General features: G+C 39.0%; 2 protein-coding genes across 3 annotated transcripts; both read right to left on the bottom strand.

Moving 5' to 3' along the window:
• Window positions 1-417: 417 nt before the first annotated feature.
• rflnb (refilin B) lies at window positions 418-3,897 on the bottom strand. The gene is made up of 3 exons (XM_049726339.2): window positions 3,373-3,897; window positions 1,988-2,073; window positions 418-1,666 (listed from the first exon to the last, which is right to left on the bottom strand). The coding sequence occupies exons 1-3, from the start codon at window positions 3,559-3,561 to the stop codon at window positions 1,318-1,320; spliced, it is 624 nt and encodes a 207-aa protein (XP_049582296.1). The 5' UTR covers window positions 3,562-3,897; the 3' UTR covers window positions 418-1,317.
• A 1,138-nt stretch (window positions 3,898-5,035) lies between these two features.
• vps53 (VPS53 subunit of GARP complex) lies at window positions 5,036-24,852 on the bottom strand. Of its 2 annotated transcripts, XM_049726306.1 has the most exons (22): window positions 24,696-24,852; window positions 24,285-24,365; window positions 23,410-23,459; window positions 23,252-23,318; window positions 18,824-18,910; window positions 18,362-18,477; window positions 17,855-17,974; window positions 15,205-15,283; window positions 14,946-15,089; window positions 14,711-14,853; window positions 13,638-13,779; window positions 13,455-13,562; window positions 12,894-12,988; window positions 12,060-12,302; window positions 11,188-11,335; window positions 10,694-10,776; window positions 10,508-10,586; window positions 10,259-10,407; window positions 10,107-10,176; window positions 9,841-9,978; window positions 6,821-6,925; window positions 5,036-6,177 (listed from the first exon to the last, which is right to left on the bottom strand). In XM_049726306.1, the coding sequence occupies exons 1-22, from the start codon at window positions 24,780-24,782 to the stop codon at window positions 6,007-6,009; spliced, it is 2,505 nt and encodes an 834-aa protein (XP_049582263.1). In that variant the 5' UTR covers window positions 24,783-24,852; the 3' UTR covers window positions 5,036-6,006. The 2 variants fall into 2 exon arrangements, with proteins under 2 accessions (XP_049582263.1, XP_049582264.1); XM_049726307.2 differs by lacking the exons at window positions 23,252-23,318; window positions 23,410-23,459; window positions 24,285-24,365; window positions 24,696-24,852 and adding an exon at window positions 22,235-23,172.
• Window positions 24,853-25,933: the final 1,081 nt, after the last annotated feature.

Raw genomic sequence — 25,933 nt, forward strand, 5'->3', positions numbered from 1 at the left:
TTGATTATTAGAATTTATTCCCAACAATCCGATGTTCCGGATTAATAGAAGTTGTGTCGTCCTCTAAATTTAAACAATTACACACCCCAGCCACTACGAGGCGCTCTAGCACTACAGAAGAAAAACTGCAAAATGGTTCATTCTAAATATGCCTTACATACATGATTGTGCAGCAACTTTGTCAATTAATTGGTGCAAAGCTTTTTTTTTTTATATACGTACATTTGTCTATACTACACTTGATGCCGGGCGCAAATTACAGGGATTATTTCTTAATTATAAAACAAATGACATGTTAGACTGAGATATGTACTAATATGTACATAGGTGCATTTTTTAAAAATTATTAGAAGAACAACCACATATATTTCCCATCATCTATCCTGTATAGCATTTATTTTACATCAAATTCAAAAATTGGTGAGCATGAATTATTTTATTTCAAAATTGGCACCAAAGCAATAGCAAACATAACAATGAAACATTAGTGAGGCACCCCGCAAATACTGTATATCTATTGACAAAATAAATTTATCAGATGATAAAATCTCTAAGCTTAAAAAGAATAAATACACATTTCTCTTGTGGAATGCAGTGTTACATTTCCCTTGTAGGCCAGTGAGAGATAAACAATACTGTATTTGTCACTTCAATTAAGACTCATGTTCCATCCATGTCACATGCACAATTCATGTATACAAAAGCTTACTCGTACTGAATGGTTACTCTAATCCAAAGACATGAGTATTATGCATTTGTCAATGTCTAAAATAAAAGCTGAGAAGATCTTATTTTGTGCTAATTTAGTGCTGAAAGGCAAGAAAACAAAAATAAACAAAAAAAACCTCATAGCTAATTATCCTTTGTGCAGTGTGGTTCTCTTAAGTGATTTCTTAGCATGCACCAAAACCCTGCACGACAGTGAATTTCTCTCCCCTTCCTTAACTAGTACAGTTGTCATCGTCTTTGCTCTCATTAAAAATAATGTTAAACATCAGGCAGTGGCCAACTTGATGGGAGGCTTCAATGGAGGGCAAGTCATTAGCCTTCGTAGGTCAAGACCTGTAAAAACACTTAGACGGATACAATATATTTCTGGAAATTAATATAAAGGTCATTTCTAATGAACGATTCACCCACTGGCTGAATTATGAAGACATGGAATGAATGAGTATAAGCTCCACTTCAGACTATGTCTACATTTCTGCTTTATGTAACACAGCACCTGTGATTCTGGATCAATGCCATTAATTAAGAAATTGTTAACGAGCAACTCAAATGTACAGCAGGGTCAGCGACAGCCAGCCAAGGGGTACGTTACAAAACAGGACTGATCGAAATGACCTCTTCTGTCTTACTGAGGTAGCGTCCTGCTGCCAGCAACTCCACACTGGAGAGGAAACGTCTGGCTTGTCGGTGGCGATCGTAGCTCAGCTCTGTGACATACTTGGCGCTCATTTTCTTGGGGTAGATGATGGTGGTGCTAGTAAAGCTTTGCGGCCTATGGCGGGGCTGGAAATCCAGTTGTGTCTTATAATGACGCCAGGTGCTGTGGGACACGGCAGTGATGGTTTGCGTGCAGTGTTCCAGGCCCTGACCCCACGGCTGCAGGGCCACATTCTGAATGAAGTGGCGGTCCGAGTCATAGTGCATTGAGGAGGTGTACCTGCAGAGGATAGAAGGTTACTGAGCTGTCTGCACATCAGGACAGTGCTGCTTTTATTCCGCTCAGCCATCCTTGAACTGCTCCTGCCAATCTCAGGGCAGATGTAAACAAACAAGCATTCACAGTTCACACAGCTTATCTTCAATGAACCAAGCAATCATATATTTGGACTGTGGGAGGAAGACTGAGTATCCGCAGAAAACTCACAGAAGGCAAGTAGAAGATGGATGCAGCCGAGAGTCGAACACTGAACCTCAGAACACAAACCCTTAACACAGTTGACAAAATGGATAGATTGAAGAACTTCTCAACAAAACTAACCTTACTTCTTTAAGGGGTAAAGGCTCAATTGCTATACCTTCCCCATAGGACCAAGGCTGGAAGGACCCAGAGGGCAAAGCTGAAACCTGCAAAATGCATAAATACAATTAAACAAGCACATTAGAATGAACATAGTATGTATGGTCCAATATAAGCGAGCCAATGAGTTCATTTCCTTTAGTTTTGTGTGCATTTGAACATAGACATATGTATGTGCAAACGTACGTACACTGACATACGTACATTCATAGCTAATGTTCAATGCCCATTTCCACTGCAGATGTGCTTAAAGGCAAACAAAAAAACTAACATTCAAAACAGTCATATTATAAGTACATATTTAAAGCAAAAGCATTGTATTCAATTGGGGAAATCTGACAACCTATCATATTCACAGACTTATTTTCTTTTTACATGTAGCAACAATGCTATATAGAACACCCCTGCATAAACTGCTAATGCTAATTAAAGTAACAATTCCACTTCAAAAAATAAAGTGCTGCAAACTGGCACATCATCATTTGATAATTGCCTAGGTGGTTCTCAATTTTTTTGCACTAAGCACCACGTAAAGCAAAAAAAATATTTAGCTCTCCAAGTATCACTATTATGACACATGATCAAAGGAACAGTGTATATTGTTTTTAGTTTTATATTCTATCTAGTGGTGAACTAATAGAATGCAAGAAGCTAACTTTTAACGTAAGCCGGCCACGTATTTTCTCAGCAGAGTTGCAAGCAAAATGTTATCACAAACAACTTCTGGTATTCCAACAGGGGACAGCGTAAAAGTATTACATTTGTTACACATGCTGTAGTCATTGATCCAGCAAATTGGGTGATTGTTTCCTTCAGGTATTTGTTGCAGAAAGATGGTGGCGAGACATGCTCATGTCCTGTCCAGTGAGGTGCAAAAGAAGGAATTGATAGACCTAGGATTATATTACCAAAAAAAGTATGTTGATGTAATAAAACAGATTTACTTGCATATTAAGATTAAGTTTTTTTTTAACAACAGATTATAATAGACAGACAGACAGACGGACAGACAGATGGACAGACAGAGAGTTCCTTTTGGAGTCATATGATTAATTTGGAAATAATTGGTAAGCATTTGGGTATATTTTGAGTTTTAACATCTGTATCAATGTAGGCAATTATAAACCCATTAGAGCAGCGTCTACCATTTTGGAAGTTTTGGATTCACGTCGAGCCAAGATTTACTGCACCGTGTTGTCAACAGGTGGAGACTTTCAGAACACCGGTGCAGGTGATAGTGGTCCTTTACAACTTTGCATTTCGGGTGTAATTCGGATGAGACTCATTAGTGATGCATACTGACAATGAGGAAAAATTACAAAAAATACTATGAATCTGTTACCCACCCGCGATCCTTCGTCCGTCGGTATCGGACTGACGCCACGGGCTAGTTTGTCCTGATGCATTAGCCAAACGCTGGGGCTCGGGCTCGGCGGTAACCCGGAGTCCGGGCTGTCTAGCCCCCTGTCCATCCGGCAGCTCATGCCCAGCGGGTCCTCTTCGCAAACATTTGGAAAGTTCAACCGTCCGACCATTTCCTTTTCAAGTGAGACGTTGTGATACACCAGCAGCCGGTAACACTTATTGCAAAAGAGGACTATTTCCAAAAAGCAGCTTCCCCGTTTTGCGGCGTTTTTTGTTTACGTTCCCCGCGGTCACGTCTCACTGGTTCCCGAGCTACTTGCAAGGGTGTTGCAATGAAGAAAACTAAAGACAAAAATTCCCACTAACCTTTTACTTAAGTCCTTTAGCACAGTAATCAGAATGCTCACATTTGTATATACACGTGCATACTACATTTTATCACCGGACAGGGTAAAGTTAGACATGACTTGAATAGACCCGCGGCTGCGCTTCAAACTTTTCCCTCAGAGGTCGTTCATACATTAAAAGAGAAAAGACACGCCCTTTGAAGGCTATTCCTCGATGCTGATTGGATGAAGGACAAGAAGAACCAAAATAATGATTTATTTCAAACCCAAGAAAAACAAAACAAGCAAAAAGTACGGATTTGCTCATCAAATTGAAAATGATTTCCCCATACACAAATATTGATCAGACAACCACAAACATACTTAGTGTAGTTTCTGTCAACAGCCAACTCATTTTAGACAAACAAACAAACAAACAAACAAACAAACTGCAGGTTTTGCACACATGGAAGACAAAAGTGACATTAAGACTCAAAAACTAACAGAAAATGAAAAACAAAAAAGGTTTGGTAAAGCAGGTCCAGGGATCATTAGAATTTAACTACCACAGATTTTAAATCCAATTCAAAGTGAAAATTACGCTGTTTTTAAAATCACGTCAATTACCAAATTACTTAAACTACGGAACCTAATAAATGAGTCATTTCACATTAACAGCTATAATTTCTGACTAGTACTTATAATGCATCTAAACTCTTAATTACAGGTGGACACCTACACTTCTATTAAACGTTTAATTCAGATTTGAATACTGGTGGCATGCACCTATTGTAACTGTCCTAATGTCTTCATGTAACAAAGACAATGACTAGCGCATTGCGAAGCTGTCAGTCATGGGAATCTCTGCACTCCAGGGATGATTAAAGTCATGAATTACAACATTAAAAGCGACTAATTATTTATTCATGGTATTTACCAAACACAGCGAAATTTTGCTTGGCTTGTGACCTGTCTCTTTTTCTTGATTTTAAATATTCACACATACTAGTTGTCAAGTTAAATAAAAAAAAAAAAAAAACACCTACACAAGCAATATGTCAATTGATCGGTAGAAAGGAGCACTGTCCAACATGACTCATAAATATTAATATCATCTTTCCTCATTGATATTTTTCAAAAGATGTAACTGAATGTAGCATAAAACCATTCATGAAGCACAAGGTGTGGTTATGATTAGTAATGTTCACAACTTGCCATACATCACCACGAATATATTGTTTTCCTTAAGGAAGGAACGTGTGCCTAAAATGAGTAGATCTCAATTGTGTACGTGTACATATATAATGTCTAGACTGAGTCAGTAGAATATTCCCCCAGAGACCTAATAAAGGGGAATAACCTTTTATTTTCTGATTCAAAAATGGATGAAAGACAAGCATAAATATTGCAAATCAATATATCTCGATATGCCATATAATTCCATGAACCTACAGCTGCAGTCATTTATCATCATTAGAAAATGTCATTTCACTTGGACGAATTGGCCTGTACTCTACAGATAACAAGAACAACATCCATTCTTTTGAATGCAGTTCATTGTGCAATACACTGATCAATGCATAACCATTGTGTGAACACAGAGCTAAGGAAATTGCACATAAAGGAGTTTATGTACCAAACGCAAGTCTCAAGGAAGTTTCTTCATAACCCACCATGAACTTGGGTTTATTTTTCTGTGATGGAAAATTGACTCATCTCTTCTATCTTTGAAGGGGTCATATCATACTAAATCAGCTTTTGGAAGTTTTTAGCCATGCTAAAATGCTAATTCCTGACCCAAAACACCAGTCGCGCCCAAAGCAAGACAACAAATGGCTCCTCACTCTGTGACATCGCATGGTGAGGAGCCACACCCAGTTTCTCAGAGCAGCTGTCCTTGCATCCTGAGTTGACATGCGGCTGTTCTAAATTTGGTGCATCAAATAAATTGTAGTTTTTCCACATACTCCTTACAATGCGCTCACGTACTGGTAATTGCTATTTGTTGCATTAAAAAATGCATTTTCTACGTAATTTTGAGTTGTCCTACTTTGCGAGTGGTCACTGAACGCACGTCGAGTCACTGACAAATGTATGCAAGTACAGTGGAGGTTTTAGTGAACCTGGCGTCTTACTTCAAAATAGCTCATAATAAGAAATTAGATAGCAAATGTGCCAAAAATAATAGGTAATGATATTCATACATGCAAATAGTTAATCTTAATTAACATGATACAGCTCCTTTAACAATAATTTAATGGTCGCAGCCAAGCAGCACACATCTTGGTTTTACAGTCTCTTCTTGATGAGCTTCTCTAGTTTGCGAATGCGGGAGGACTCCTGCTCAGGGGTGGGGGCACTGAAAGACAAGGATGTGCTGCTGTCGGCCCCGGAGGGTGGTGTGGGTAACCTTTGTCTGAAGAGCTCCAGCATGCTGCTCTGCTCACCACGTTTTAAACCCTAAGCAGTAAAAAAATGACATTTGATCAACATATATTACATTCAAATTATTCAAATCACTCTAAAATAACTATTTTTTGGCAGTTTTCTCACGTTCTACCCAGTTTTATAAGAGCTGTCTGAAATGGCTTTAATGAAAGAAAAGTGTTTTCAACAGAAATTTTCCGATGTAATAATTTTCTTCATTCAAGGTAGAAAGGCATAGGGGATTTTTCCGCACACTTTATAGTGTTGGCATGTTCATTTAAACATTCAATAATGTTATTATTACTGCACTGTTAACATTACATTTTGTTGCTGCAACACACTTGTGGGTGTTGCACATTCAACAGTTTAGTAAATGTATCTTGAACACCAGGTGCATGCATATAGACAGTTGGCCAGTGTTAAAATTAACACGCTAGGTGTTGAATTAACACCGGGGGATTTGCAGAGTATTTTACTGTTTCTATTTATCTTTTTTTAACACTTCCTTTTTTTTAAATTAAAAGTTTAATCCTTTTTATTCATAGAAAATCCATTCTAGAGACAACTATACTTGCATAGTAGGCCTGCACTCAGCTGACTGTTTTTGTGGGCCAATATACATTTGTCTGCATAATGCATTCAAAATGATTTGAAACAACTGGGCAAAGCAACAAACCTTCATTTCAAGTATTTTCTGGAAAGTCTCAGGATTGCCATCAGCCAAGAGCTTGATGTAGTTATCCACAAACACTACGGGTGGTTCATGTGGGGCCATCACCACCTACAAAAAAAAACAAATAGAAAAAAAACACAGTAGTCTAAAAGTTTGTTTTGACACCCCCTCTTTTTCCTGTGAGCCATCATGGTACGACCCAAGAAATCTTTAAATGATCCCATATGGTGGAGCTGTGACCTAAATCAGGCAAATGTGGTAGGGGGTTCCAATGTGACACAAAAATGAAGTTGATATTTAACTATTCTGCATTGCACATTTTAAACCACAACTACACGTTAGTAAGCACATTTGGTTGCGCAACAATTAACCTTACCGTTAATAATTTAAAGCGGATATAATGAAAGATTTCGCAAAAATGTTGAACTGGTCTTATGGAATAGTGTCCAACAACAAAATAATGTAGGTGGAAAGCTTGGATCAGAGGGCATTTGTTCCAGCCACACATGGCTGACAGACAAGACCCTCTTCTCTTCCTTTAGCATGCACACACACACAAACATGAAAATGGGCCAGCACTACAAATGTCTATTTGTTTTCTCATTTTAACCCTTGTTACTACAGACGTGTACAAAAAAGCTTCTGTGAAGGAATTAAAAGAATTTGAGAAGTGATCAGTCATGAAAGGCTTGGGATTGTGTGGAATTCTTAGCTTTCATACTTGCCCTCCTGACCAAGTGATTTATTTAGCAACTGTGCTGGAGCTGGGCCAAAGAAAAGGCCTGTGGGTATTGTGAGAATATAAGCAAGTATAAGAATGTAATACAAAAAAAAAAAAAGGCAGCGTGATAAAGTGAGGGTGAAACAAGGGTGGGGATGGGGGTTGCTTTTTAAATAGTCCCAAGAGGAGACCTTCACAAGTGAACACTGGAGTGATATTGGTCTGGGGTGGAAGCGTGGAAAATAGCCAAGTCTCACAGCCTGGCGTTGCACCAGCTAGGAGAGCAAGCCTCAGACAGTCTGAAAGCTCTGGACATAAGTGGCTCACAAAACAACCTCATTGTACACAAGAAGCAGACAATCTTTAAAACTAAGGAAATGGCTTCCGCAGCCAGCAGCCGAAATCAACACAAGTGTGCAAACTGGATAGCATCAAACCAATTAAGTTCTATTTATACTAAGAAAGAATAGAATCCAGAGTGGCAGCCTTATACCTCAAGCCAGTAGGCTGAAAAAACATTTCAACATCTGTCTGGTCTTCTAAAATGTGTCTCAAGTCAACAAATCTTCCTAGGATGTATGCTTTAAACCCCATCTAATACAATTATTAAAATTTCTGATAAAGCTGTTTTTTCAGTGTTATCCTAAGATTACATAAATGTTATTTATCTGAAACACTATGGTGCGTTTACATTGTCAAAACTGAGATGAAATGTCTTCAATATTGAGAGATAATAAATAGATATAAAGATAACCTCACTGGTTGTCAAGCCGTCGGTAAAAATTGCACAACCCGAGCAAGTCTGTTGATCGCCATCAAGACAATACAGCACAATCAAGGTCAACCTTCGGAAGGAAAGAAGGGCTCTTGGGAGTCCCACCAAATTCAAAAGACAGACGGGGCATTCACTTTGTGGGTGTGGGCATTTTTCTTTACCCCAGAGACTGTTAATAAGGGTGGCGCAATCCGGGGCAGTAACATACCAGGGTCCCCCCCCCCACCCGCTTTGATGTGACATGGTTAGTTGAGACATGGCCAACTATCTTGACTTTCACAATTACTCTTTGCAGTGAAAAACTACACCCAAAGCACATGCTGTGCTATGTGAGTTCAATAAATTCTTCAATACAGATACTAGTTTATGTTCTTATTGTCTGGTAAAGCAAATTGCGATTAGAGAATAATTATAACGTAATGTTTTGTATTCTGTGCACTGTTTGACTCTCTTTGGTAAGAGTGTGTGGGGGTGTTCAACATGGCTGCCCGCCCAAGGAGTCATTCATGCCAGATCCGCCACTGCCACTTTATAAGGCAGGGAACATTTTAAGATAAATTGGATGCCAAACGCCTTGCCATAATTAAGAACAACAATGGTATTTATCACCACCAAGCAGAAAAGAACACGTTACATTTTACTGGTATACGTATTATCATTCATCCACTTTGTACCGTTTATTTAATTAAAGACCACGGGTTGAGCTAAGGGCTATGCCAGTAGAAGGGCGAGACTTGAGTCTAATAGTAAACACACAACCAAGCATCACAGTCACATTAGTACATAAGGGCAATTTACAAGCATGTTTTTGCAATGTGGGAAGATGGGGGGGGGGGGGGGGGGTACCCAGGGAAGTACATATAACTGTACCACTATGCCACTATGCCAAGCCAGGGTGTAAGTATTATAAAGATAGTGATGATATTTTTAGCTGACACTAAAACAAAGTCTTGTCATGGATTAATTTCATGGGGATAAAACAGAATTTCCAAGTATTTAAATGAGTCTCCGATAAAGGATTAAAACAGCAAATTCCTTTCCTCAAGGGGACATTAAAGATTATTCTCTTCATTTTTCAGTACCAGTTGACAGACAAGTGGTGCAAAGCTATTCTTGTTCTGCCATGAGTAAAGTTTCTAACAATACATCAGTTTCAACATAAGAGCAGTTAGATGGGCAACAAAAATATGGCTACCTCATTAAAAGTGGAACGTTCCAAGCCTTTAAAGGTCAGAGAGTGAGTCTCTCGTCGACACGACAGGCATACATTTATCTACACTGGTTCGATCTGTCATAACATTTGAAGTGTCCCATTACAGTTGAGTGGCTCTGATAGTGTAGATGTGAACAAAGTAATTTGACGTTTATGTGGTAAAAGTAAACTGTTTGAACCTAGCAAAGGTTTATTTTCAAAATTCCCCCAAGAAAGGCAGGCTAGGCATGGCATGTTTAAAACCTAAAATGACTCTATAGAATCATGTCATTCTAACACCACTGCACTTAAGGAGTCTTACCACAGTTGCTCACCTTAAGTATCATCTCTGCCCGGGTCATGCCCTTCACCACAATCTTGGTGTAGCTGGCGGGTGCCTTGCGAAGTACCTGGGAACCGATGGAGGGTAGATCTAGCAGCACCGTCTTTAAGGAGTGTGTGTCCAGAAGGAGCTTGTTGGAAGGGATACACAAAATGAAAAGATATAGAGCTGAAGCACCTATAGGTAGAGCTACAGTAGCAATGCGATTAAGATGGTGACTAAAATGCAGCTGGAATTTGGTAATGAACACGCACGTACTTGTTCTGCTCCCACCATGCTGATAGGCTTACATCTGAACAAGTGATTGATAAATTTGGGGATGAAAGAGCTAGAAAAGAGAAATGACAACATTCGACATTCAAAGAATGTATCTTCACTTAATAATGAATGTACCATTTCATGGATATTACTTTGTGAATTTGATGCAGAACTGTGTAAAGTATTTGCGCGTGGAGGCCAAATTGTCTCTGATGATGGGAACATTCTGCTTTATGTGCATGATGATTGAAGTCACATAAGGACTTTGGTCACCAACATGCTCCACATTCTGCCACGGCATCTGAGAGGGAAAGGAATTCACATACACAGTCATCATAATAAGCAAATAATATTTTACTGATTTACATGATTTTGAATGTAAATTCAACAGTGCTTCTGACCTTGCTCATTGCAGTGAGAGCAGGGTCACAGGCGGCATCAAGATCTTGAACAAGTAACTGGATACTATTAGAGATCACGCTAGTGCAATCATGAAAAAAAGAGAAGACAAATATAATGAGCTAGCAATTCAAAGGCATGCTGCTATTTAGGAACAGTAGATGTAGAGTATTATATTTGCTACATACGTGCTGAATGTATCCATCTCCCCAGTCAAATTAATTCTCTCCACAAGGATTTTATCGACTTTTTCTTTTAGTTTCTCTTCAAGCTGTAAAAAAGCACATGTGAATACAAGATTTAGCACAGTATTACAAAAATATCTAACAGCCACATCCGTATGACCAACCTGTCTACAAAAATACTTTTAGGCAATGTTGTAATCAATACTGACACTTTTTTTTTTTTTATTTCATTGAACTTTACTTATCGAGGCAAGGCAATTAAGAACAGATTCATTTGCAATGCTGACCTGCCTGCAGACAGCATAATTAAACAAGGCAAAATACAAGTAAAAAAAAGAAACGTTATCTAATAGTATCTCAGTGGACACTTGAGCTGAGTAAATTTGGATTCCAATTTAAGTGAACGTAAATCCACCAATTTGCTCCTCATTGCAATCCTTACATCTGAGCAGCATTTAAAAAATATATATATATTTACTCATTTTAAATGTACATGCCTGTTGCGTGGTAGCAAGACAGTACTCGGCAGTGCTAAGGATACTACAGATAAGGCACAGCTCGTCGACGGTGAACTTGGCCGTTTCCGAACCTTCTTTTTCTTTCAGCAGACTGCTGATCGTCAGAACACCACTGTTACTGCTCGACCTGGAGATGAATATACACACAGTGACTGAGTGACAAAAAAAGTGAAGCACTATCTTGTAAGAGGCGAGTCATAGCAGTGCTATCTTAGCAAGTGGTATGGTTTCAGAATGTAAATATTTGAAGTCTTTAAGTCTTAGATATTGGATGCTCTTTTGTTTTCAAGTTCAGACTATGATGGAACGATGAATAGTGTGCAAACAAGTGTCGAGACACTACAGCAAGAATTTTATTGTTAATAGCCAAAAGACAGTGATGTGATCAACTGCTGTGTAAATCAAGCAGCTATCAAGAAGAAACCTTGAAACATGAGGTCATAACTCATGACAATAGACAAGCAGGCCGGAGCATACCCTTGAGAGTATGTTTGAGTGATTTCATATGGCCCACAATATGGCTTACATTAGTCAGCGAGTGCATAAGTATAATTAGCATGTTCGCATATTTGCAACACCTAACAGCAAAATTGCGTATGTAGACCTGTCAGTGATGATTTCTAGTGCGGCTAGTGACCCAAATAATTTTACTACAATTTGCGCGTTATTGCCATTGCATCACTTCAATTGCCATGTTATTGCTACCCATTAAAACATGGCAAGGACTGTTATTCCTTTTCAAAATGAAGTCCCTTATGGTTTTATCACCACACTAAAAGAAAGACCACATATGGGTGTGACAAATGTGGATGAAATTATGGTTTAGTTGAACAGAACTAATGTGTTCTTACTTAGGCAAATTGCCTGAGAGGATCTTCCAGGCATACTCTCGCAGGAATTTCTGAAAGATGGTTGTGAGGGCAATCATAGGCTCTCCGGTGCTCAGCTGGGAGCACTGGACCATGCACTTTTTGTAATAGACAAAGAGGTCAGCACAGCTTGGCAGCACAGCACCGCCCTCGTCTGTGGCAACCCTGGGTGGGCCCTGTGCTCGGAAGTCAGCCACAAATCTGTCTATTAGTTCGCCTAAGTTCCTACAAGGAGAACAGACAGTACCAGATGGATTAAAAGGCAAGCATATAAAAAAATTTATAGTCTGGATTTAATTGAAGTGAGGACTGACGAACAGCATTTAAAATTGCGCACAACAACCATGCAATCACAGCTCTTCTGAAACTTTATTCATTTTCAGAGAAAACCACAATGGCCTGCGGAAAGGCTGGACTATTAGGGGAAAAAATGGAGGCTGGTGGCAGTAACAGAGGGAAAATATGGGGAAGGGAAGAGAAAAGAAGAAAGCCAACAAACAAGGCAGGAGCAGAGTAAAAAAGGGGGGCATAAAAAAAATGAAGAGGTGGAGATTTAAAAAAAAAAAAAAAGCGGTTGCTGAGGCAGCAATTTATTCAAGCTCTCTCGCTCTCTCAGCGTCTGTGGTCGTGTAGCTAATGGGAAACATTTCTGCCACAACCAAGTCAGTGGCATGTCCAGGAACAAGAGATGGAAAGACAGACAAGTCGGTGAGGTGGAGCGCAAGAGGGGAGAAAGTGTGTTAGTGAATAAGGAGGAATTGGGAACTTGCACGTGTCAACTTTATACACATGCGACTGTATACATATGTTGCTCACTTGTCTTGGGATTCTATGTAGACATACAGATGAGGCTCAAAGCACTTGGAGACAATGCCATGAAAAGGATTCTCAGGAGCTTTGGGTTTTCTGGACTATAGAAATGCAAGAAACAGACATTAATACATATGCCTGATTACAATTCGACAGTTCACTGTGGTTGTTAAAATGTCAAAATTTCAATTACCACCTAAACTGTCCACCACCAGTAATGAGCTTATCTTTAATTTATCGGGGGCAGTTGCAACATGATTGGTTTATTGAAAACTTGACTTTTCCAGTCACCAAATGACAGATTTTAAGAATAGCCAATCAAACAGCAATCAAAAACAACATTTTGCGAATTCATATACAACACAAAAACTTGCACATACGAGTTAAAACAAATTTCAGGTTATCTACCATAATTTCCAGCAGCCCCACCTTTGAAATTAAAAAAAGAAAATAAATTTGCACATGAAGTATCCAGGCCATTCTTAACTATATATGAAGCTTGTTAGCCAGTAAAAAGCCGTTTATTTGCTGCACCATTCCTCAAATTTTTATTGAAGCTTATCTCACCTTTGTCAGATCCCCATCTTTGTCATTTTTCTCAGTACCCTCATCTTCACCTTGATCATCCTCCAAGAAAGGGTTCGAGGGATCTAAAGGGCTCTCTGGCCTCTTCTGCTGCTTAGAAAAATACACGTTTTGGTTATACTGACAATCTCCAACAGAGGTCTGTCTGAGTGTGCTTACTCTTACCACAGGGGCATCGGTCAATGTGCATCCTGTGAAACGTTTTGCCAGCAGACCTTCAAAGTTTGTAGTCCTCTGAATGGCAAACAGAAGCAGCTTCACTTCAATCTCCTTGGCTCGTGTTCTCATTACTTTGGAAAGCTCCGCTCTTTTGAGGGGAAAAAAAAAAGACGCATTTTTTTTTAATTTCGTCTTTTTCCTTTCAAAATGTCTTGGGCAATTATGCCCTGTGATTGACAATATATTTAAAAAAAAAAAAGGGGGGGATGGATTATTTCCACTTTCATTGAAGTGCAGGAGTCCCTACAAATTGCGGGCGATAGACACCGAGTCAATGACTTGAAAACACAATTGGGTACATGTAGAAAAATAAGTCTGAAATGACATTTTGCATAAATGTGGCCGGCATCATTCGCATGCGAGACTCGCAATGCACTCGGCTCTTAGCTCGTAACATCTGGGCTGCAATATGATGGATAACTATTGAAGTCTGTCAACTTCAGGTGATTCCCAAAGAAAACTAGCTGACAACAGTTCTAGTTTGTGGAGTTTGGTTTTGTTGAGAACAAAGGTGGATTCAGTGGAGTGGAAAAACACACTCAACTGAGAAATAACTTATTCTTACATCTGTGATGATGTGTAAAGTTATGCTTGATGCAGAAGCAAAAAAACACTTTCAAAGGCAGGGGGCAAGTGTTGGGGTAAGGCAGGTGTTTATTAGGGGAGGAGGGCGATCTTGAACCACTTTTCTACTGTCCCGGTTCTACACTGAAATGGTCGTGCTCAGCCCTGAGTGGTCAGTTTTCCATTATACTTTTTCAGGGCTGTGCGATGCAATGGAACTGCTTTTTAGAACCTCCTACATGGTGGTTATGAAACACAGGCCATGCAAGGATCTGACATCTTTGTTATTTGAATGATCGACAGATGTAGGCGTTTCCTAAGAACTCTGCTGCACACTCCCATTTCCTGGTCGTGAGCCACCCGCCTCCAAGTTAGAGATAGTGTTTTACAACAATAATAGCATTTATTTACAATTTATGTAATAACAGATGAATAAAAAGTGGTTATAAATCTACCTGGTGATATGGCAGAATTCTACTGCAATACGTTCTGTCATGCACCACTCCTCTGGAAACATGCGTCCATATTTTTCTTCATAGTCGACTAGTTGCCGCTTGATCCAAGCATAGCGGCGATCGATCTTGTCTAGCCATGCTACCTAAAACATTTAGTAGAGGCCTTTTTCATGCACGGTATCACATGAATAATTAAAGCCAAACTATAAAGCTTTGTTAATGAATGTTTACTTACATCTTGGTTCTCCTGAAAGAGCACAAGGTATTCTGAAAGATGCTGCCGGATGAACTTTTTGATTATCTCATGTTTAATGCGTGGGTCAAGAACATTTGCAACCAGACAGGCATCCCTCAACACATTACTTGGCCCGCCGGGCCTCTGTGGCAAGAAAAAAAAAAAAGGATCACAAACATTTTCTTTTCTTTTTATAAAAGACAAAAAACTCAAGGGGTCTGAAAAGACTTCAAAAGATGACATGTGGCAGGTATTTTACCTTGGAGCCCTGAGATGGGAAGGCTTCTTCAAAATCTGCCAGGATCTGAGTGCCCAACTCACTCTGTGCTGCTTTTACTCTACACAAGTCCAAGACCAAATTCACAACAGAAGTGTCAGAGGTGTAGAAATGTGTCATATTTGTCTATGCTCCCATTCATCCATTTGGTCTGAAATTGTTTGCAAGATTTGTAAACTCAAATCAAAGACTCAAGTTATCATGTATATGTCAGTGTGTCATGTCTCAGACTGATAAGTAAAGGTCATTCAGAGTCCGAAACAGTGTGTCACAATTGTGTCACAAAAACTGTGCCGCCTCCAAAATTGAATATTTTCTCAAAAGTGCATTTCAACTTAAAACCACCATTATGCTTAACATGATGTGAGACATCAGCAAGTCCTTTGGCTCCACAAGTATGTTTTGCCTCTTGTTTTTATTTTTTGTCATGCCGCCACAGGAGGGTACCGATTCTTGCAAAGTGTGCAATTGAGTGAGAAATGCAACTATCGAAGCACGCACTTAAGCAGCAATTTCAAAAACAAATTCACGTTGTCAGGCTAATGTGCAGATGAATAGAACGAAACAAAACCAGCATTTTTCTACAACGCTGAACATAAATTCACAGAAGTTTAAGATTTGTTTATTTTGCTTGCAGACCGACACACACCCAAGATTAATTCGAAAACGCTTGGTCGAACAAATTATATTCCACCCTCTAAATGTTAGACACTGTAAAGATACTGTAAAAAGTGATTGGTTCTAATGATATACAAAAAAATACCAAATGTATATACCGTGATTTTCGAACTATGAATTGCGTTTTTTTTCATAGTTTGTGTGTGTGTGTGTGTGTGTGTGTGTGTGGGGGGGGGGGGGGGGGGGGGGGGTGTTAGGGTTACGAACCGCGATGTAGCAAGGGATTACTGTAATTTGAATTTCAAGTGACGTCAGCAGCGCGACGCGGCGTGGCGCGGCGGTTGTTTACAAAAAGGACAAAGATTGATCACGGGATGACGAAGATGACGAAGGGCCCCACGTACAACCGGCATCATTAGCGGCTCTGTTTCTAAGTGACACATAGGACGAAGACTTTGAAGGATTTAAGGATTTGGAGTGACACAGAAGGTTTGAAAAACTATTATGGCTTTTACGCACACCCGGTCCTACTCGAGGGAGCTCTCTTTCACCTCCGTGGATAGAAGTCGGGGGCCGGCGCTCGGCCGGGTGGCTGTCCGGGGACGGTGGATGGGGCTTGGTCATAGCTTTTACGCACGCCCGGTCCTATTCTATGGATCTCTCTTCCACCTCCGTGGCTGGAAGTCCACGCCGCCACACGCCTGGAAGTTTGTTTTGTTAAATAAAGAGCCGTTTACCAAAACCACGTCTTTCCTTGTACTTTGTTAACGCTACAATATAGTTATATAGTAGATCTGTGGAATAACGACGAGGCTGACGTCAGGGCGCACGCGCGGCGTTGTTGACAAAGGACGAGGAATTTGATTGATGGATTTAATGATTTAGAGTGCACAGATGGTTTGATAATATTATTGCTTATATAATAGTTATTTGATATCTAATTTATATATCGTTATGGGCCTGTGGAATATTTTGAAGTGCAAGTGCCGTCAGCGGCGTGCACCCATTGTTGACAAAGGACGATCGATGGATTTAATGAATTGGAGTGACACAGATGGTTTTATAAACGTGTTATTTATGTAATAGTTTTTTTTTTAATAACTCTGAATGTTACGTCAGGCCCGTTCTCAGCTCTTCGTTTGTGTTTCTGTCACGTTAGCATACCTATCGTTTAGCCTGTTGTTGCTCGTTCATGTCCGTTCTTGGTGTTGGATTTGGTCGAATAAATTTCCCTCCAAAATGCGACTTATGCTCTGGAGCGACTTATATATGTTTTTTTTCACGTTATTGTGCATTTTATGGCTAATGCGACCTATATTCCGGAGCAACTTTTAGTCCGAAAATTACGGTAGTCATTTATACTTTGGATTAAGAATGCCAGAGGTTCACTATTTCCAAATAAAAAAAAAAACAAAAAGCTAGAGAAATGTCAGTCACAATAAAATTATAACTGAAGAAATGTCATCAGGTAGTTGTCACACAGCAGCCAAATGCATTTGTAATGTAACCCTCTAAGTGTGATTTATTTCTGTTCAGTCTCCAAATTACTTTTTGAGCTTTCAAAAGTCCATGTTTTGATGGGTGTTTATAGTATAACATTTTTTTTGTCCAATCCTTGAATCTGTACTAAAATATCTTAGATGCTGCATTTGTTCTGCTTCACACTGTTAACCTGTACTTTCGAGTTTCTCTGCAATCATTACTCCCCCCTCTCATATTTCTTGACTTTCCCATCATCTGTTTCTCCTGAAGAGTCACTCCTTCCATGCAGCTGTTGTTTGCTATTCAACACTGTCTGCCACACCTTGGTCAAAACTGAACAGATGGCCATCTTTCCTGATTAGGCGGATCAGTACTACTACTCTGAATCTGGAGTTAGCTTTGTTCCATCTGTTTCTAGCATTGCTGTAAAATGAGGCCATAACTTGTCATACATGATGCACAGCCTAGAAGGATTTTGCAGTACAGTCGAGATGTGAGCCACTGTGCATATCTGTGTTGAGGATGAGGTTACCTCTCAGAGAGCTGTCTGATCTGCGGTATGCCCATATACTTGTGGAAATGCTCAAGTACGTTCACAACTCCTTGCAGGAGATTGGCCACCTCACCGTACTGCCTTTTTCTCGTCATGGCCCTGGAACACACACACATACATACTTGAGATTATTTTTTGGATGTCATTGTCAAGGGTATTTGAGCATAATGATTAATAACTTAAACTATCAGCATCAAACAATTAGGATGCACATAGAAAGGGTTATCATCAAAAGTTTCCTTTTCGACAAAAAGTCAGGACAAACAAATCAGTCCTGAGGCGTCGGCAGTATATCAGCTAAATTTATTGTAGCAAACATTAACTGCTTGAGATGATTTATTGTTGCTTGAGATGATATCAGCAATAAAATAAGTCTACAAGGGAGTCGTGGAGATAAAAGGAATTACTTTATCTGTGAAGAGCCATTCATCTACATCAGCATATTGTGACAGCAGTTTTTTTGCAATAAACATGTCGGATACTCACTCTAAAGAGTCTACACCTCCCGCTAACATATGCAGGTGGTTCAGTGTGGTGATAGACGTAGTAAGATGGCGCTTGGCATGGTCCAACTGCTTTATGTCCCTGGTAATCTCCTTGACCTAAGGAAGAAGAGAAAGGAGTCAAGCAGGTTGGCCAAGTCAAAGATAAGGGAAGGACAAAAAAACAAATAGAAACTGTGAAATCATACTGAGCTGAACACAGCAGGAAAGGAAATGTGTTTTCAGATGGCGATACACAGCTCAGATAAAGAGCAAACAGACATGCTGGTCTGAGAACTAATTGTTTACAAATCTTGAGGGAGGGTCGACCCCCCACTTTCAATCATTCCTATACTCACTCCATTAAATGGTTTCCCCAGACACACAAACAGAAAGGCTGCCCACTGTTATTTATTCTATTTTAACGAAAGGTGCAAATTGTTGGCAATGTGTGTAACATACATACCATTTGTTCAGACTTCTCTGCTTTGTCCTTGATGTCTTTGATTTTTCCAAAAAGCTGCTGAATTGCTACCTGGGCCTCTTCCAAAGCCTGTATAAATCAAATACCTCAATATTAAAAATAGTTATTTAGGTGATTGAAAATATCAAGGAGCAGAAAAAGGAACTGTAAAGTCAATTCAGTTCACAAGTAAGAAAATAAAAATGTGTTGTTTTTTTTCCAACGGAATACAAAAGATCCTCATTACATCATCTGTATGGACATATATTTTCACAAATCTAATTTGATGAAGCTATTATAAAACCTAGTCAGTTTTTATTGTGTTTTGGTTCAATTCACCATAAAGTTGGGGGATGGGGTGATTTGCTTTGGGAATGGGCCGGAGCTGCAGCACCAGGGATGAGATCAGTTGCTACGCCAATCAGGGTAATGTTAGCAATAATCAAAACATACAGCTGCCAGCCATAATTGACCGAAAGTACACGGGAGTGTGAGCCAAATTGGCAGCGATTTACATAAAACTAGCCTAATGTGTGACATAAAGTGAAACACGACTTGAAATTTGGTCTTTTTCTCAGAACATAAACTGTGTGGGTGGGTGGTTGGTTGAACTATAGTCCTGCTATCAAAGTCTGTGTCTGATTTGAAGGGATCCCTTTTATTCACTCTCACAATTAACTGTGGCTCCAAGTGAAAAATGATCCCGCTAATCCTGCCTGCAATGTCAGGCTCAGTCTAATTGGCCGACCGGGCACCGACTCAAACGGGGAAAAGGGCCACGAGAAGCTCAACATGCGGACCGTCACTATCAAGGTTAAAGAGATAATTTGCCATTACTGGTAGTCAATAAACAGCAGAGCTCATTAAATTAAACAAAGTTAGAGTGGAAAAATTGTTGCTGTGTTTTTCTTACATTTCAGCATGTCCTCAAATTTGTTATGACATTTGCCCTTTTTAAAGAGATTTTAATTGCAGCTGGTGTGAATATAATGTAAATGTTACGCGATTATTAACAAAGTGGTGGTACTTGCAGGTGCATCATTAAAATTGCTCCAGAATATTCATTAGAAGCTACAAAAAATTCTGATAGCAGTGATTACATCACAAGGTTGCGCAGCAAAATACAGTTATTTCTGTGACCTTTTCTTTCATTAACAAAAAGGTACGAAAAATTTCGGACAGCTTTGCACACAAAAGAGAAAATTGTGCATCTGTACAATAAATACAGCTTGTACTGCATTTAAATAGGGATCTTTACTTCCTAAAGCCACATTATACAAACAGCAAAGTTCAAATCTATATTTTGAATACAATTGAAGAAAGTCTACGTATTGAAGATCACCATGGAAACAGGAGAGGTATTATTGGTTCCGGAAAGTAATTTATGGTTTACCGGTGTCTATGACGTCTTTCTCAGACTATTTTTTCAAGAAACTTGTTGCGAGCTGGAGTAAGGCACAAGCCCGCAGCATTTTGGGGAAGGCCAGGGCATTTACAGTACATTACATTTCTAATGAAAATACAAGTTTGGGAGCTGTTGTTGCTTTGATATTTATTACATGTGGGACAATTACATGGGCCACACTGAAAGATAATATTGTCTACCATTGCCATTAGGAAATAACATACAGTAGAAATAGAAGGCGCCATGGTTTAAAAAAAAAAAAAAAAAGGCAAACTTGTTTCATTGCATCATTAGTTTAGCTTCTTTGTAGCCTCAAGAAAGTAGTAAAACAAATTATCATATGAGAAGAATGCTTAGCATTGCAAGATTTTATCGTCATGAAAATTTCTATTAAAAGGAAAGAAAGCAATGCAATATGAACATAAAAATATACATTAAGGAAGTTTGCTGAATAGCTTGTCTAATTCCTGGTTAAGAATTGTACTGACCAATTATTCCTTTTATTATATGTATTTGATTATATAAACAGAAGAGGTTTTGTCATTTTTTAACATTTGACCTGATGGGAATGTTATTCAACCATTAAAACTGTATTATAGTGTTCTATTTTTTTTCTTTAGTGCAGCCCAATATTCCCTAGGAATAAAGACTCATTAAAATAAAATCAAAAAGCAGTTGGATGAATGGGAGTGCCCCATCATTTTAAAAAGCTTCCCTGTAGGTGATCTTAAAGAAAATCTGTACATCCAGAGGAGTCAAAATCCTTCAAGGCTGCAATTGTCACTCATGCAGACTCAGCCGAATCAATCTGGCTTGCTGCCTAGTGCTCATTTCCTGTATTTAGCCCAGAGGAAAGCAAAGGGAGACCACTGCCCAGCAGGCGCCTTCATGCCCGAGATGCTATCTGCCTTTCCACGCAAACATAACAGTGTATGCCTTTAACATGAAATACATGGCAGCTGCCATCGCATTTAGGAGGTATTGAGTATTCGTGAAGGGGAGAGATCTTCTTCCAAAGCTAAAGAAGTCATCAACTCTCCTTGACATGAATTCAAACTAGTACGAGTACAGGGTTGAAACATTTCATGCAAACACTGAGTTACACTAAAAATGCATTCCTGCCCCCACCTCCACCCCCACGCCTCAATCGGAGTCTGCAAAAGCGATCTCAGTTGCAGTTGATTCTTTTCATCTATATAGTTACACATAAGTGACAAACTAATGCTGTCTGTGTCCCAGATGTTACTTTCGATGACAAATCCGGGAAGTCAGAAACGCTTAAAAGGACTGATTCATTGTTAGAATAAAGAAATAAATGGATCTGTCAAAGAAAGCGCCTGGGGATAAGTGCGAAAAGTAAAACAACTGAACAGTTTTTTTCTGACAATATGAAATATTCAAATTTTACATTAAATATTAACGTGAAGCTTTTTTTTTTTTTTATGAAAAGGTCCCTCAACATTTTTTTAACCACACATCCGTGTTCAGGATCAAATGCACACGGGCGACATGTCTGAAGGGTCCTTCCAAATTGGCTCATCACGGTTGGCCAAACGTCAGACTTCTGAAAGTTTATCACTGACCTCTGAAGACATGGATTGACAAAGCAGACTATATACTGAACAGTTTCGTGGCCTACCACAGAGTTCCATGACAAAAAGTGTCGCTGGTTAGTCAAGAGGCCATCCATGGCAAGAGCAATTCAAAGCAACCTTGGGGATTGATGACCTCTATAAGTTTGAACCCAGAGGAAAGACGAGCGGAAATGGGAACATAGGAATGGGGCACCTGTGTGGGATTCTATTTCGGAAAGATAACCAGTGAAGGAGAACGCCATTACTTTAGTTGTATATGATGTCAATACAGTTTTTTTTGTGTGTGTGCGTGTGTTTTTTTTTTAACCCAATAGATCAGGTTCAAACTCAGTTTCAGGGTACTCCGCCTTGGACTTTCATGACAACAATATTAATCCTGCAGCATAACAAAGCCCTGCAGTTCATAAAAATTACCTTCCTCTGTGTCAGCCAACGGTTAAATTTCGCTTAAGCGCTGTAGACAACATTGCTGATCACGTTGATTTTATTCTATTGCGGCTCCTATGTCTCAATCTTCATCTTGAAAAGAGCACCTCTCCTTTCCATCTGTAAAAAACATTTTCCCTCTGGAAATGTTGGAATTGCTTCGTGGCCTTGGAAAAACAACCTCAAGTTATTGTGTCTGTGTAACCTGATAATGTTATTCGTCTAGGGGTTGTATTAAAGTGTTTCCGCTTCCAAACAGTAGCACACTGGAAAAGACATGGCCACCACGGCAGACGCCCAGAAGACAACACACGCATCAAATTGAGTCTACTTTTCAGAACTGTCGTGGCTCAACCTTCAGGTGTCATGTTCCTTTTAAACCACAAACCCTGGGTTGAGAAAAGGCTTGAACTAAATATGCGCGGGCTGCTCTTTTCCATCATGCTCTTACAAGAAAGCCTCGGGTTTTACCATAAGAAGTATACACTGGGGCATAAATTTCCCAGACATGTTTTTTTTTTTTTTTCTTAAAAGGTACAGTTTCCGCAATGGGGATGAATCTGAGTCATCATGTCCTTTTCCGTGGATTGCAGTTGGGACGAATGAAAGGGAAAGCAAAAAGGATCTCTGTTTTTCCAGAGATGAAAACAACTTGTTGCTTCCCAACTTCAGGAAATGGATAATGTTGTCTCCATAGTGCATGTGTGTTTAATGGAGGTTTCTTGACCCAATTATCACATTGGAAGCAGTCTCAAGTACATTACCCGATAAAATATTTTGCATTACAAAGGCTATTTGTCATTGTGTCTTACTCCTTAATAGCATAAACACCACTATTTGGGCCAAATCTGAATATTTGAGCAAATGTTCAGTAACAGTAAGTGTGTAAAACAGTGCTGGATAGAAATGTAATAAGTGCTAAGCAAACAATAGGTCTTAAACAGTCAAGAATAAATCCTATTTTAGGCTGAAAACAACAAGTGGAAAATTTACTAGCCAACTCACCTGCCTGCCATCTTGCCCCACATTGGTTTGACCCCTCACCACTGTCCTGATGTTGTCATCAAGGCGCCTGCAAATGATCATATGTACTGTATTGTGTATTTATATTTGCAAATACTACAGATTTAGCATATTAACAGAAACCACTGAGTGCTACTAACCTTATTTTTAGACGTATCTTGTTAACCACATCGTCAATATTAGCAAGGGACTAGGGGAGAGAATGAGTCAAGCAAATAAGTGATTATTGATGCAGCACTTCAATATTAGCCTTCAAAAATATCATCTGTTTCATGCTATATTTATTTGACCGTGTTTCTGCGAAACAGTTTATGTCACAACCTTAAATAACTTTTTGATTCATCTTGCTGTTAGTTCTTTTTGATTGTCTTACAGAGCCCCCTCATGGAAATGGAGGATACCTACACAAGAAGGCTGTTATAACATCTCATAGCCATGAAAGGGTCTTCCACCCATTCATTTTTTAAAGACATTTTCTTAAGTTTTGTAAACAATAAGCACCAGGACATTTGCTTCAGGGAAAAAAAAGCCCAAATAATCCAGTACTGTACTACAATTGTAAGACTGGCCATTGGCGTAGAAGGCGCATCAAAACGGACAGACAGGAAAAAATATCGATCATCAAAAAATGAGTGAACGAAAGAAGAATGGGCTGTTGTTGTTGAAATTTTACTTTGTAAAGTCATTTTTATTCTGGCAATGTCCTTATAGTAAGACATTTCAGAAAGATGTATCTGGATAAATGATTGATCACATTAACTCTTGACTTCATTGGGAAATGTACTCTTTGCATTCTTCAATAACAGCAGCTAAAAATTTAATAATTGTTCTTGAGAAATTGCATACCCACAAATTCAAATTTAGTCATTCAAAACCTCTAAAGCTATTAAAAACTACTGCTTTATGTTATGTTTCTTATTTATTTTGTGTGTTAATAACAACAACAACAGAAGCAATAGCAATAATAATAATAATAATAATAATAATAATTCAAGTTACTTTACTGTCATTTTACCTGCTCGGTGGGAAACAATGTGTTTATGTATTCCACCGCATTGAAGTCTGCTTTATCAAGTGGATCTTGACTTGGAAAGACCTTGCGAAGACAAACTTTGTTAGTCATAATTATTATTATTAATACATATAATATTCACATGTAAGAAAAATATCGGCCGACTTGTACCATGATTAGCTAATTAAAAGCTCTAGGTTAAATCGTTGACATTTGTCAGTGGATACGAGAATAAGCACAGCAAACGCCATTTATTTAGAACATTCGGCCGATTTTTCAGCCAGTGTAGCGCAATAATAAATACACGGTACGAGTGACACAACCAGCAGGTACAGAGTAAGAGATCCTTTTGATCGCAAAATAAGTCAATAATGCACCTCAAGTAAAAAATATATAATTTATCCCAAAAGCTACCTGTTCAATCGCCAATTGCACTTCTGGTGTGAGATGCAAAATAGCTTCCAAATCATCAGCAAGTTCAAATTCTTCTTCCTCCATCATTGTCCAAACATTAAACAGCTCGAGTGCGTCCTACTTCCTGGTGAAATGGCTTCTGGGATATCTGGTGACGCAATTGTTGGGGCGTTCAAAACTATCGAGGAAAAAGGAAAATACAGATATTCGTGGTTTATCGGTGCAGTAGGCTGCAGTATGGTACTGCAGATCTTAAAGTAGCGCATAATAGGATCGTACATATTCCAGCGGTTGAAATAGTCCGACTGACAGCTTTCTGCTCAATAACTTTTAAATGCCAAGTCTGTGAAAAAAAAACCTTAGCCATAATGCACGCGTGACTCCAAGTTCTTTAAGTGGCATACTTGTGTGAATGTTTTTTATTCGTTCATTTGTTACTTCACATTAACCAATGTGATCAGCACAGTAATCAACTGTTAAATGGAGAATTATTGCAATTATAAAACATTGATTAGGTAATTATTGAATGAAATAATGAATGAATGAAATAATGAATGAATGAATGAATGAATGAATGAATGAATGAATGAATGAATGAATGAATGAATGAATGAATGAATGAATGAATGAAAATTAAATGTACTGATTAAATGTGATTTTTTTTTATCCAAGGAGTATTCGAACCTATGATATTCTCATTGGATAGCCTTATCCACCACAATCATTGATTTACTTCAGTTAATAAACCTGTCTATGAACAGCGATACCATCATGTCCAATAGCACTCAGGAGCTGATTCATTGACAAAGTGATGCATCTATATCCAGTCTACGATACAAATCCTCTTTATGAAGATAAACACTCAAGTTTAAATCTGTTTCATACAACCCTCTGGGCATTCACATGAGAGCACCACTGCAATATGACAGCTGTGAGTTTGATCTTTTATGTCTGATGATGTCACAATCGGCAGATTGGAGAGAGAATGAAAACGCCAAGTAGACCCAAATGCAGAATAAACTGTTTTAATTGCAGTCAAGAAACTTTCAAGGCTTTAATCACAATCAGATAACCTTAAGTAGAGTAGCACACAGAGAGCAGTTAAGTGTGATGTGCATGAATATGTTGCCGCACTGCCGCCTTCTACATGTAAGATGTGCTGAAAACACTTTCTCACTAAATCACCAGCTTCTGGCATAATTCACGGTTTGGAAGAGGGCTGAAAGGATTTCCAAAAT

The sequence above is a fragment of the Syngnathus scovelli genome, chromosome 7, assembly GCF_024217435.2.
Source record: "Syngnathus scovelli strain Florida chromosome 7, RoL_Ssco_1.2, whole genome shotgun sequence".
Classification (NCBI taxonomy): Eukaryota; Metazoa; Chordata; class Actinopteri; order Syngnathiformes; family Syngnathidae; genus Syngnathus; species Syngnathus scovelli.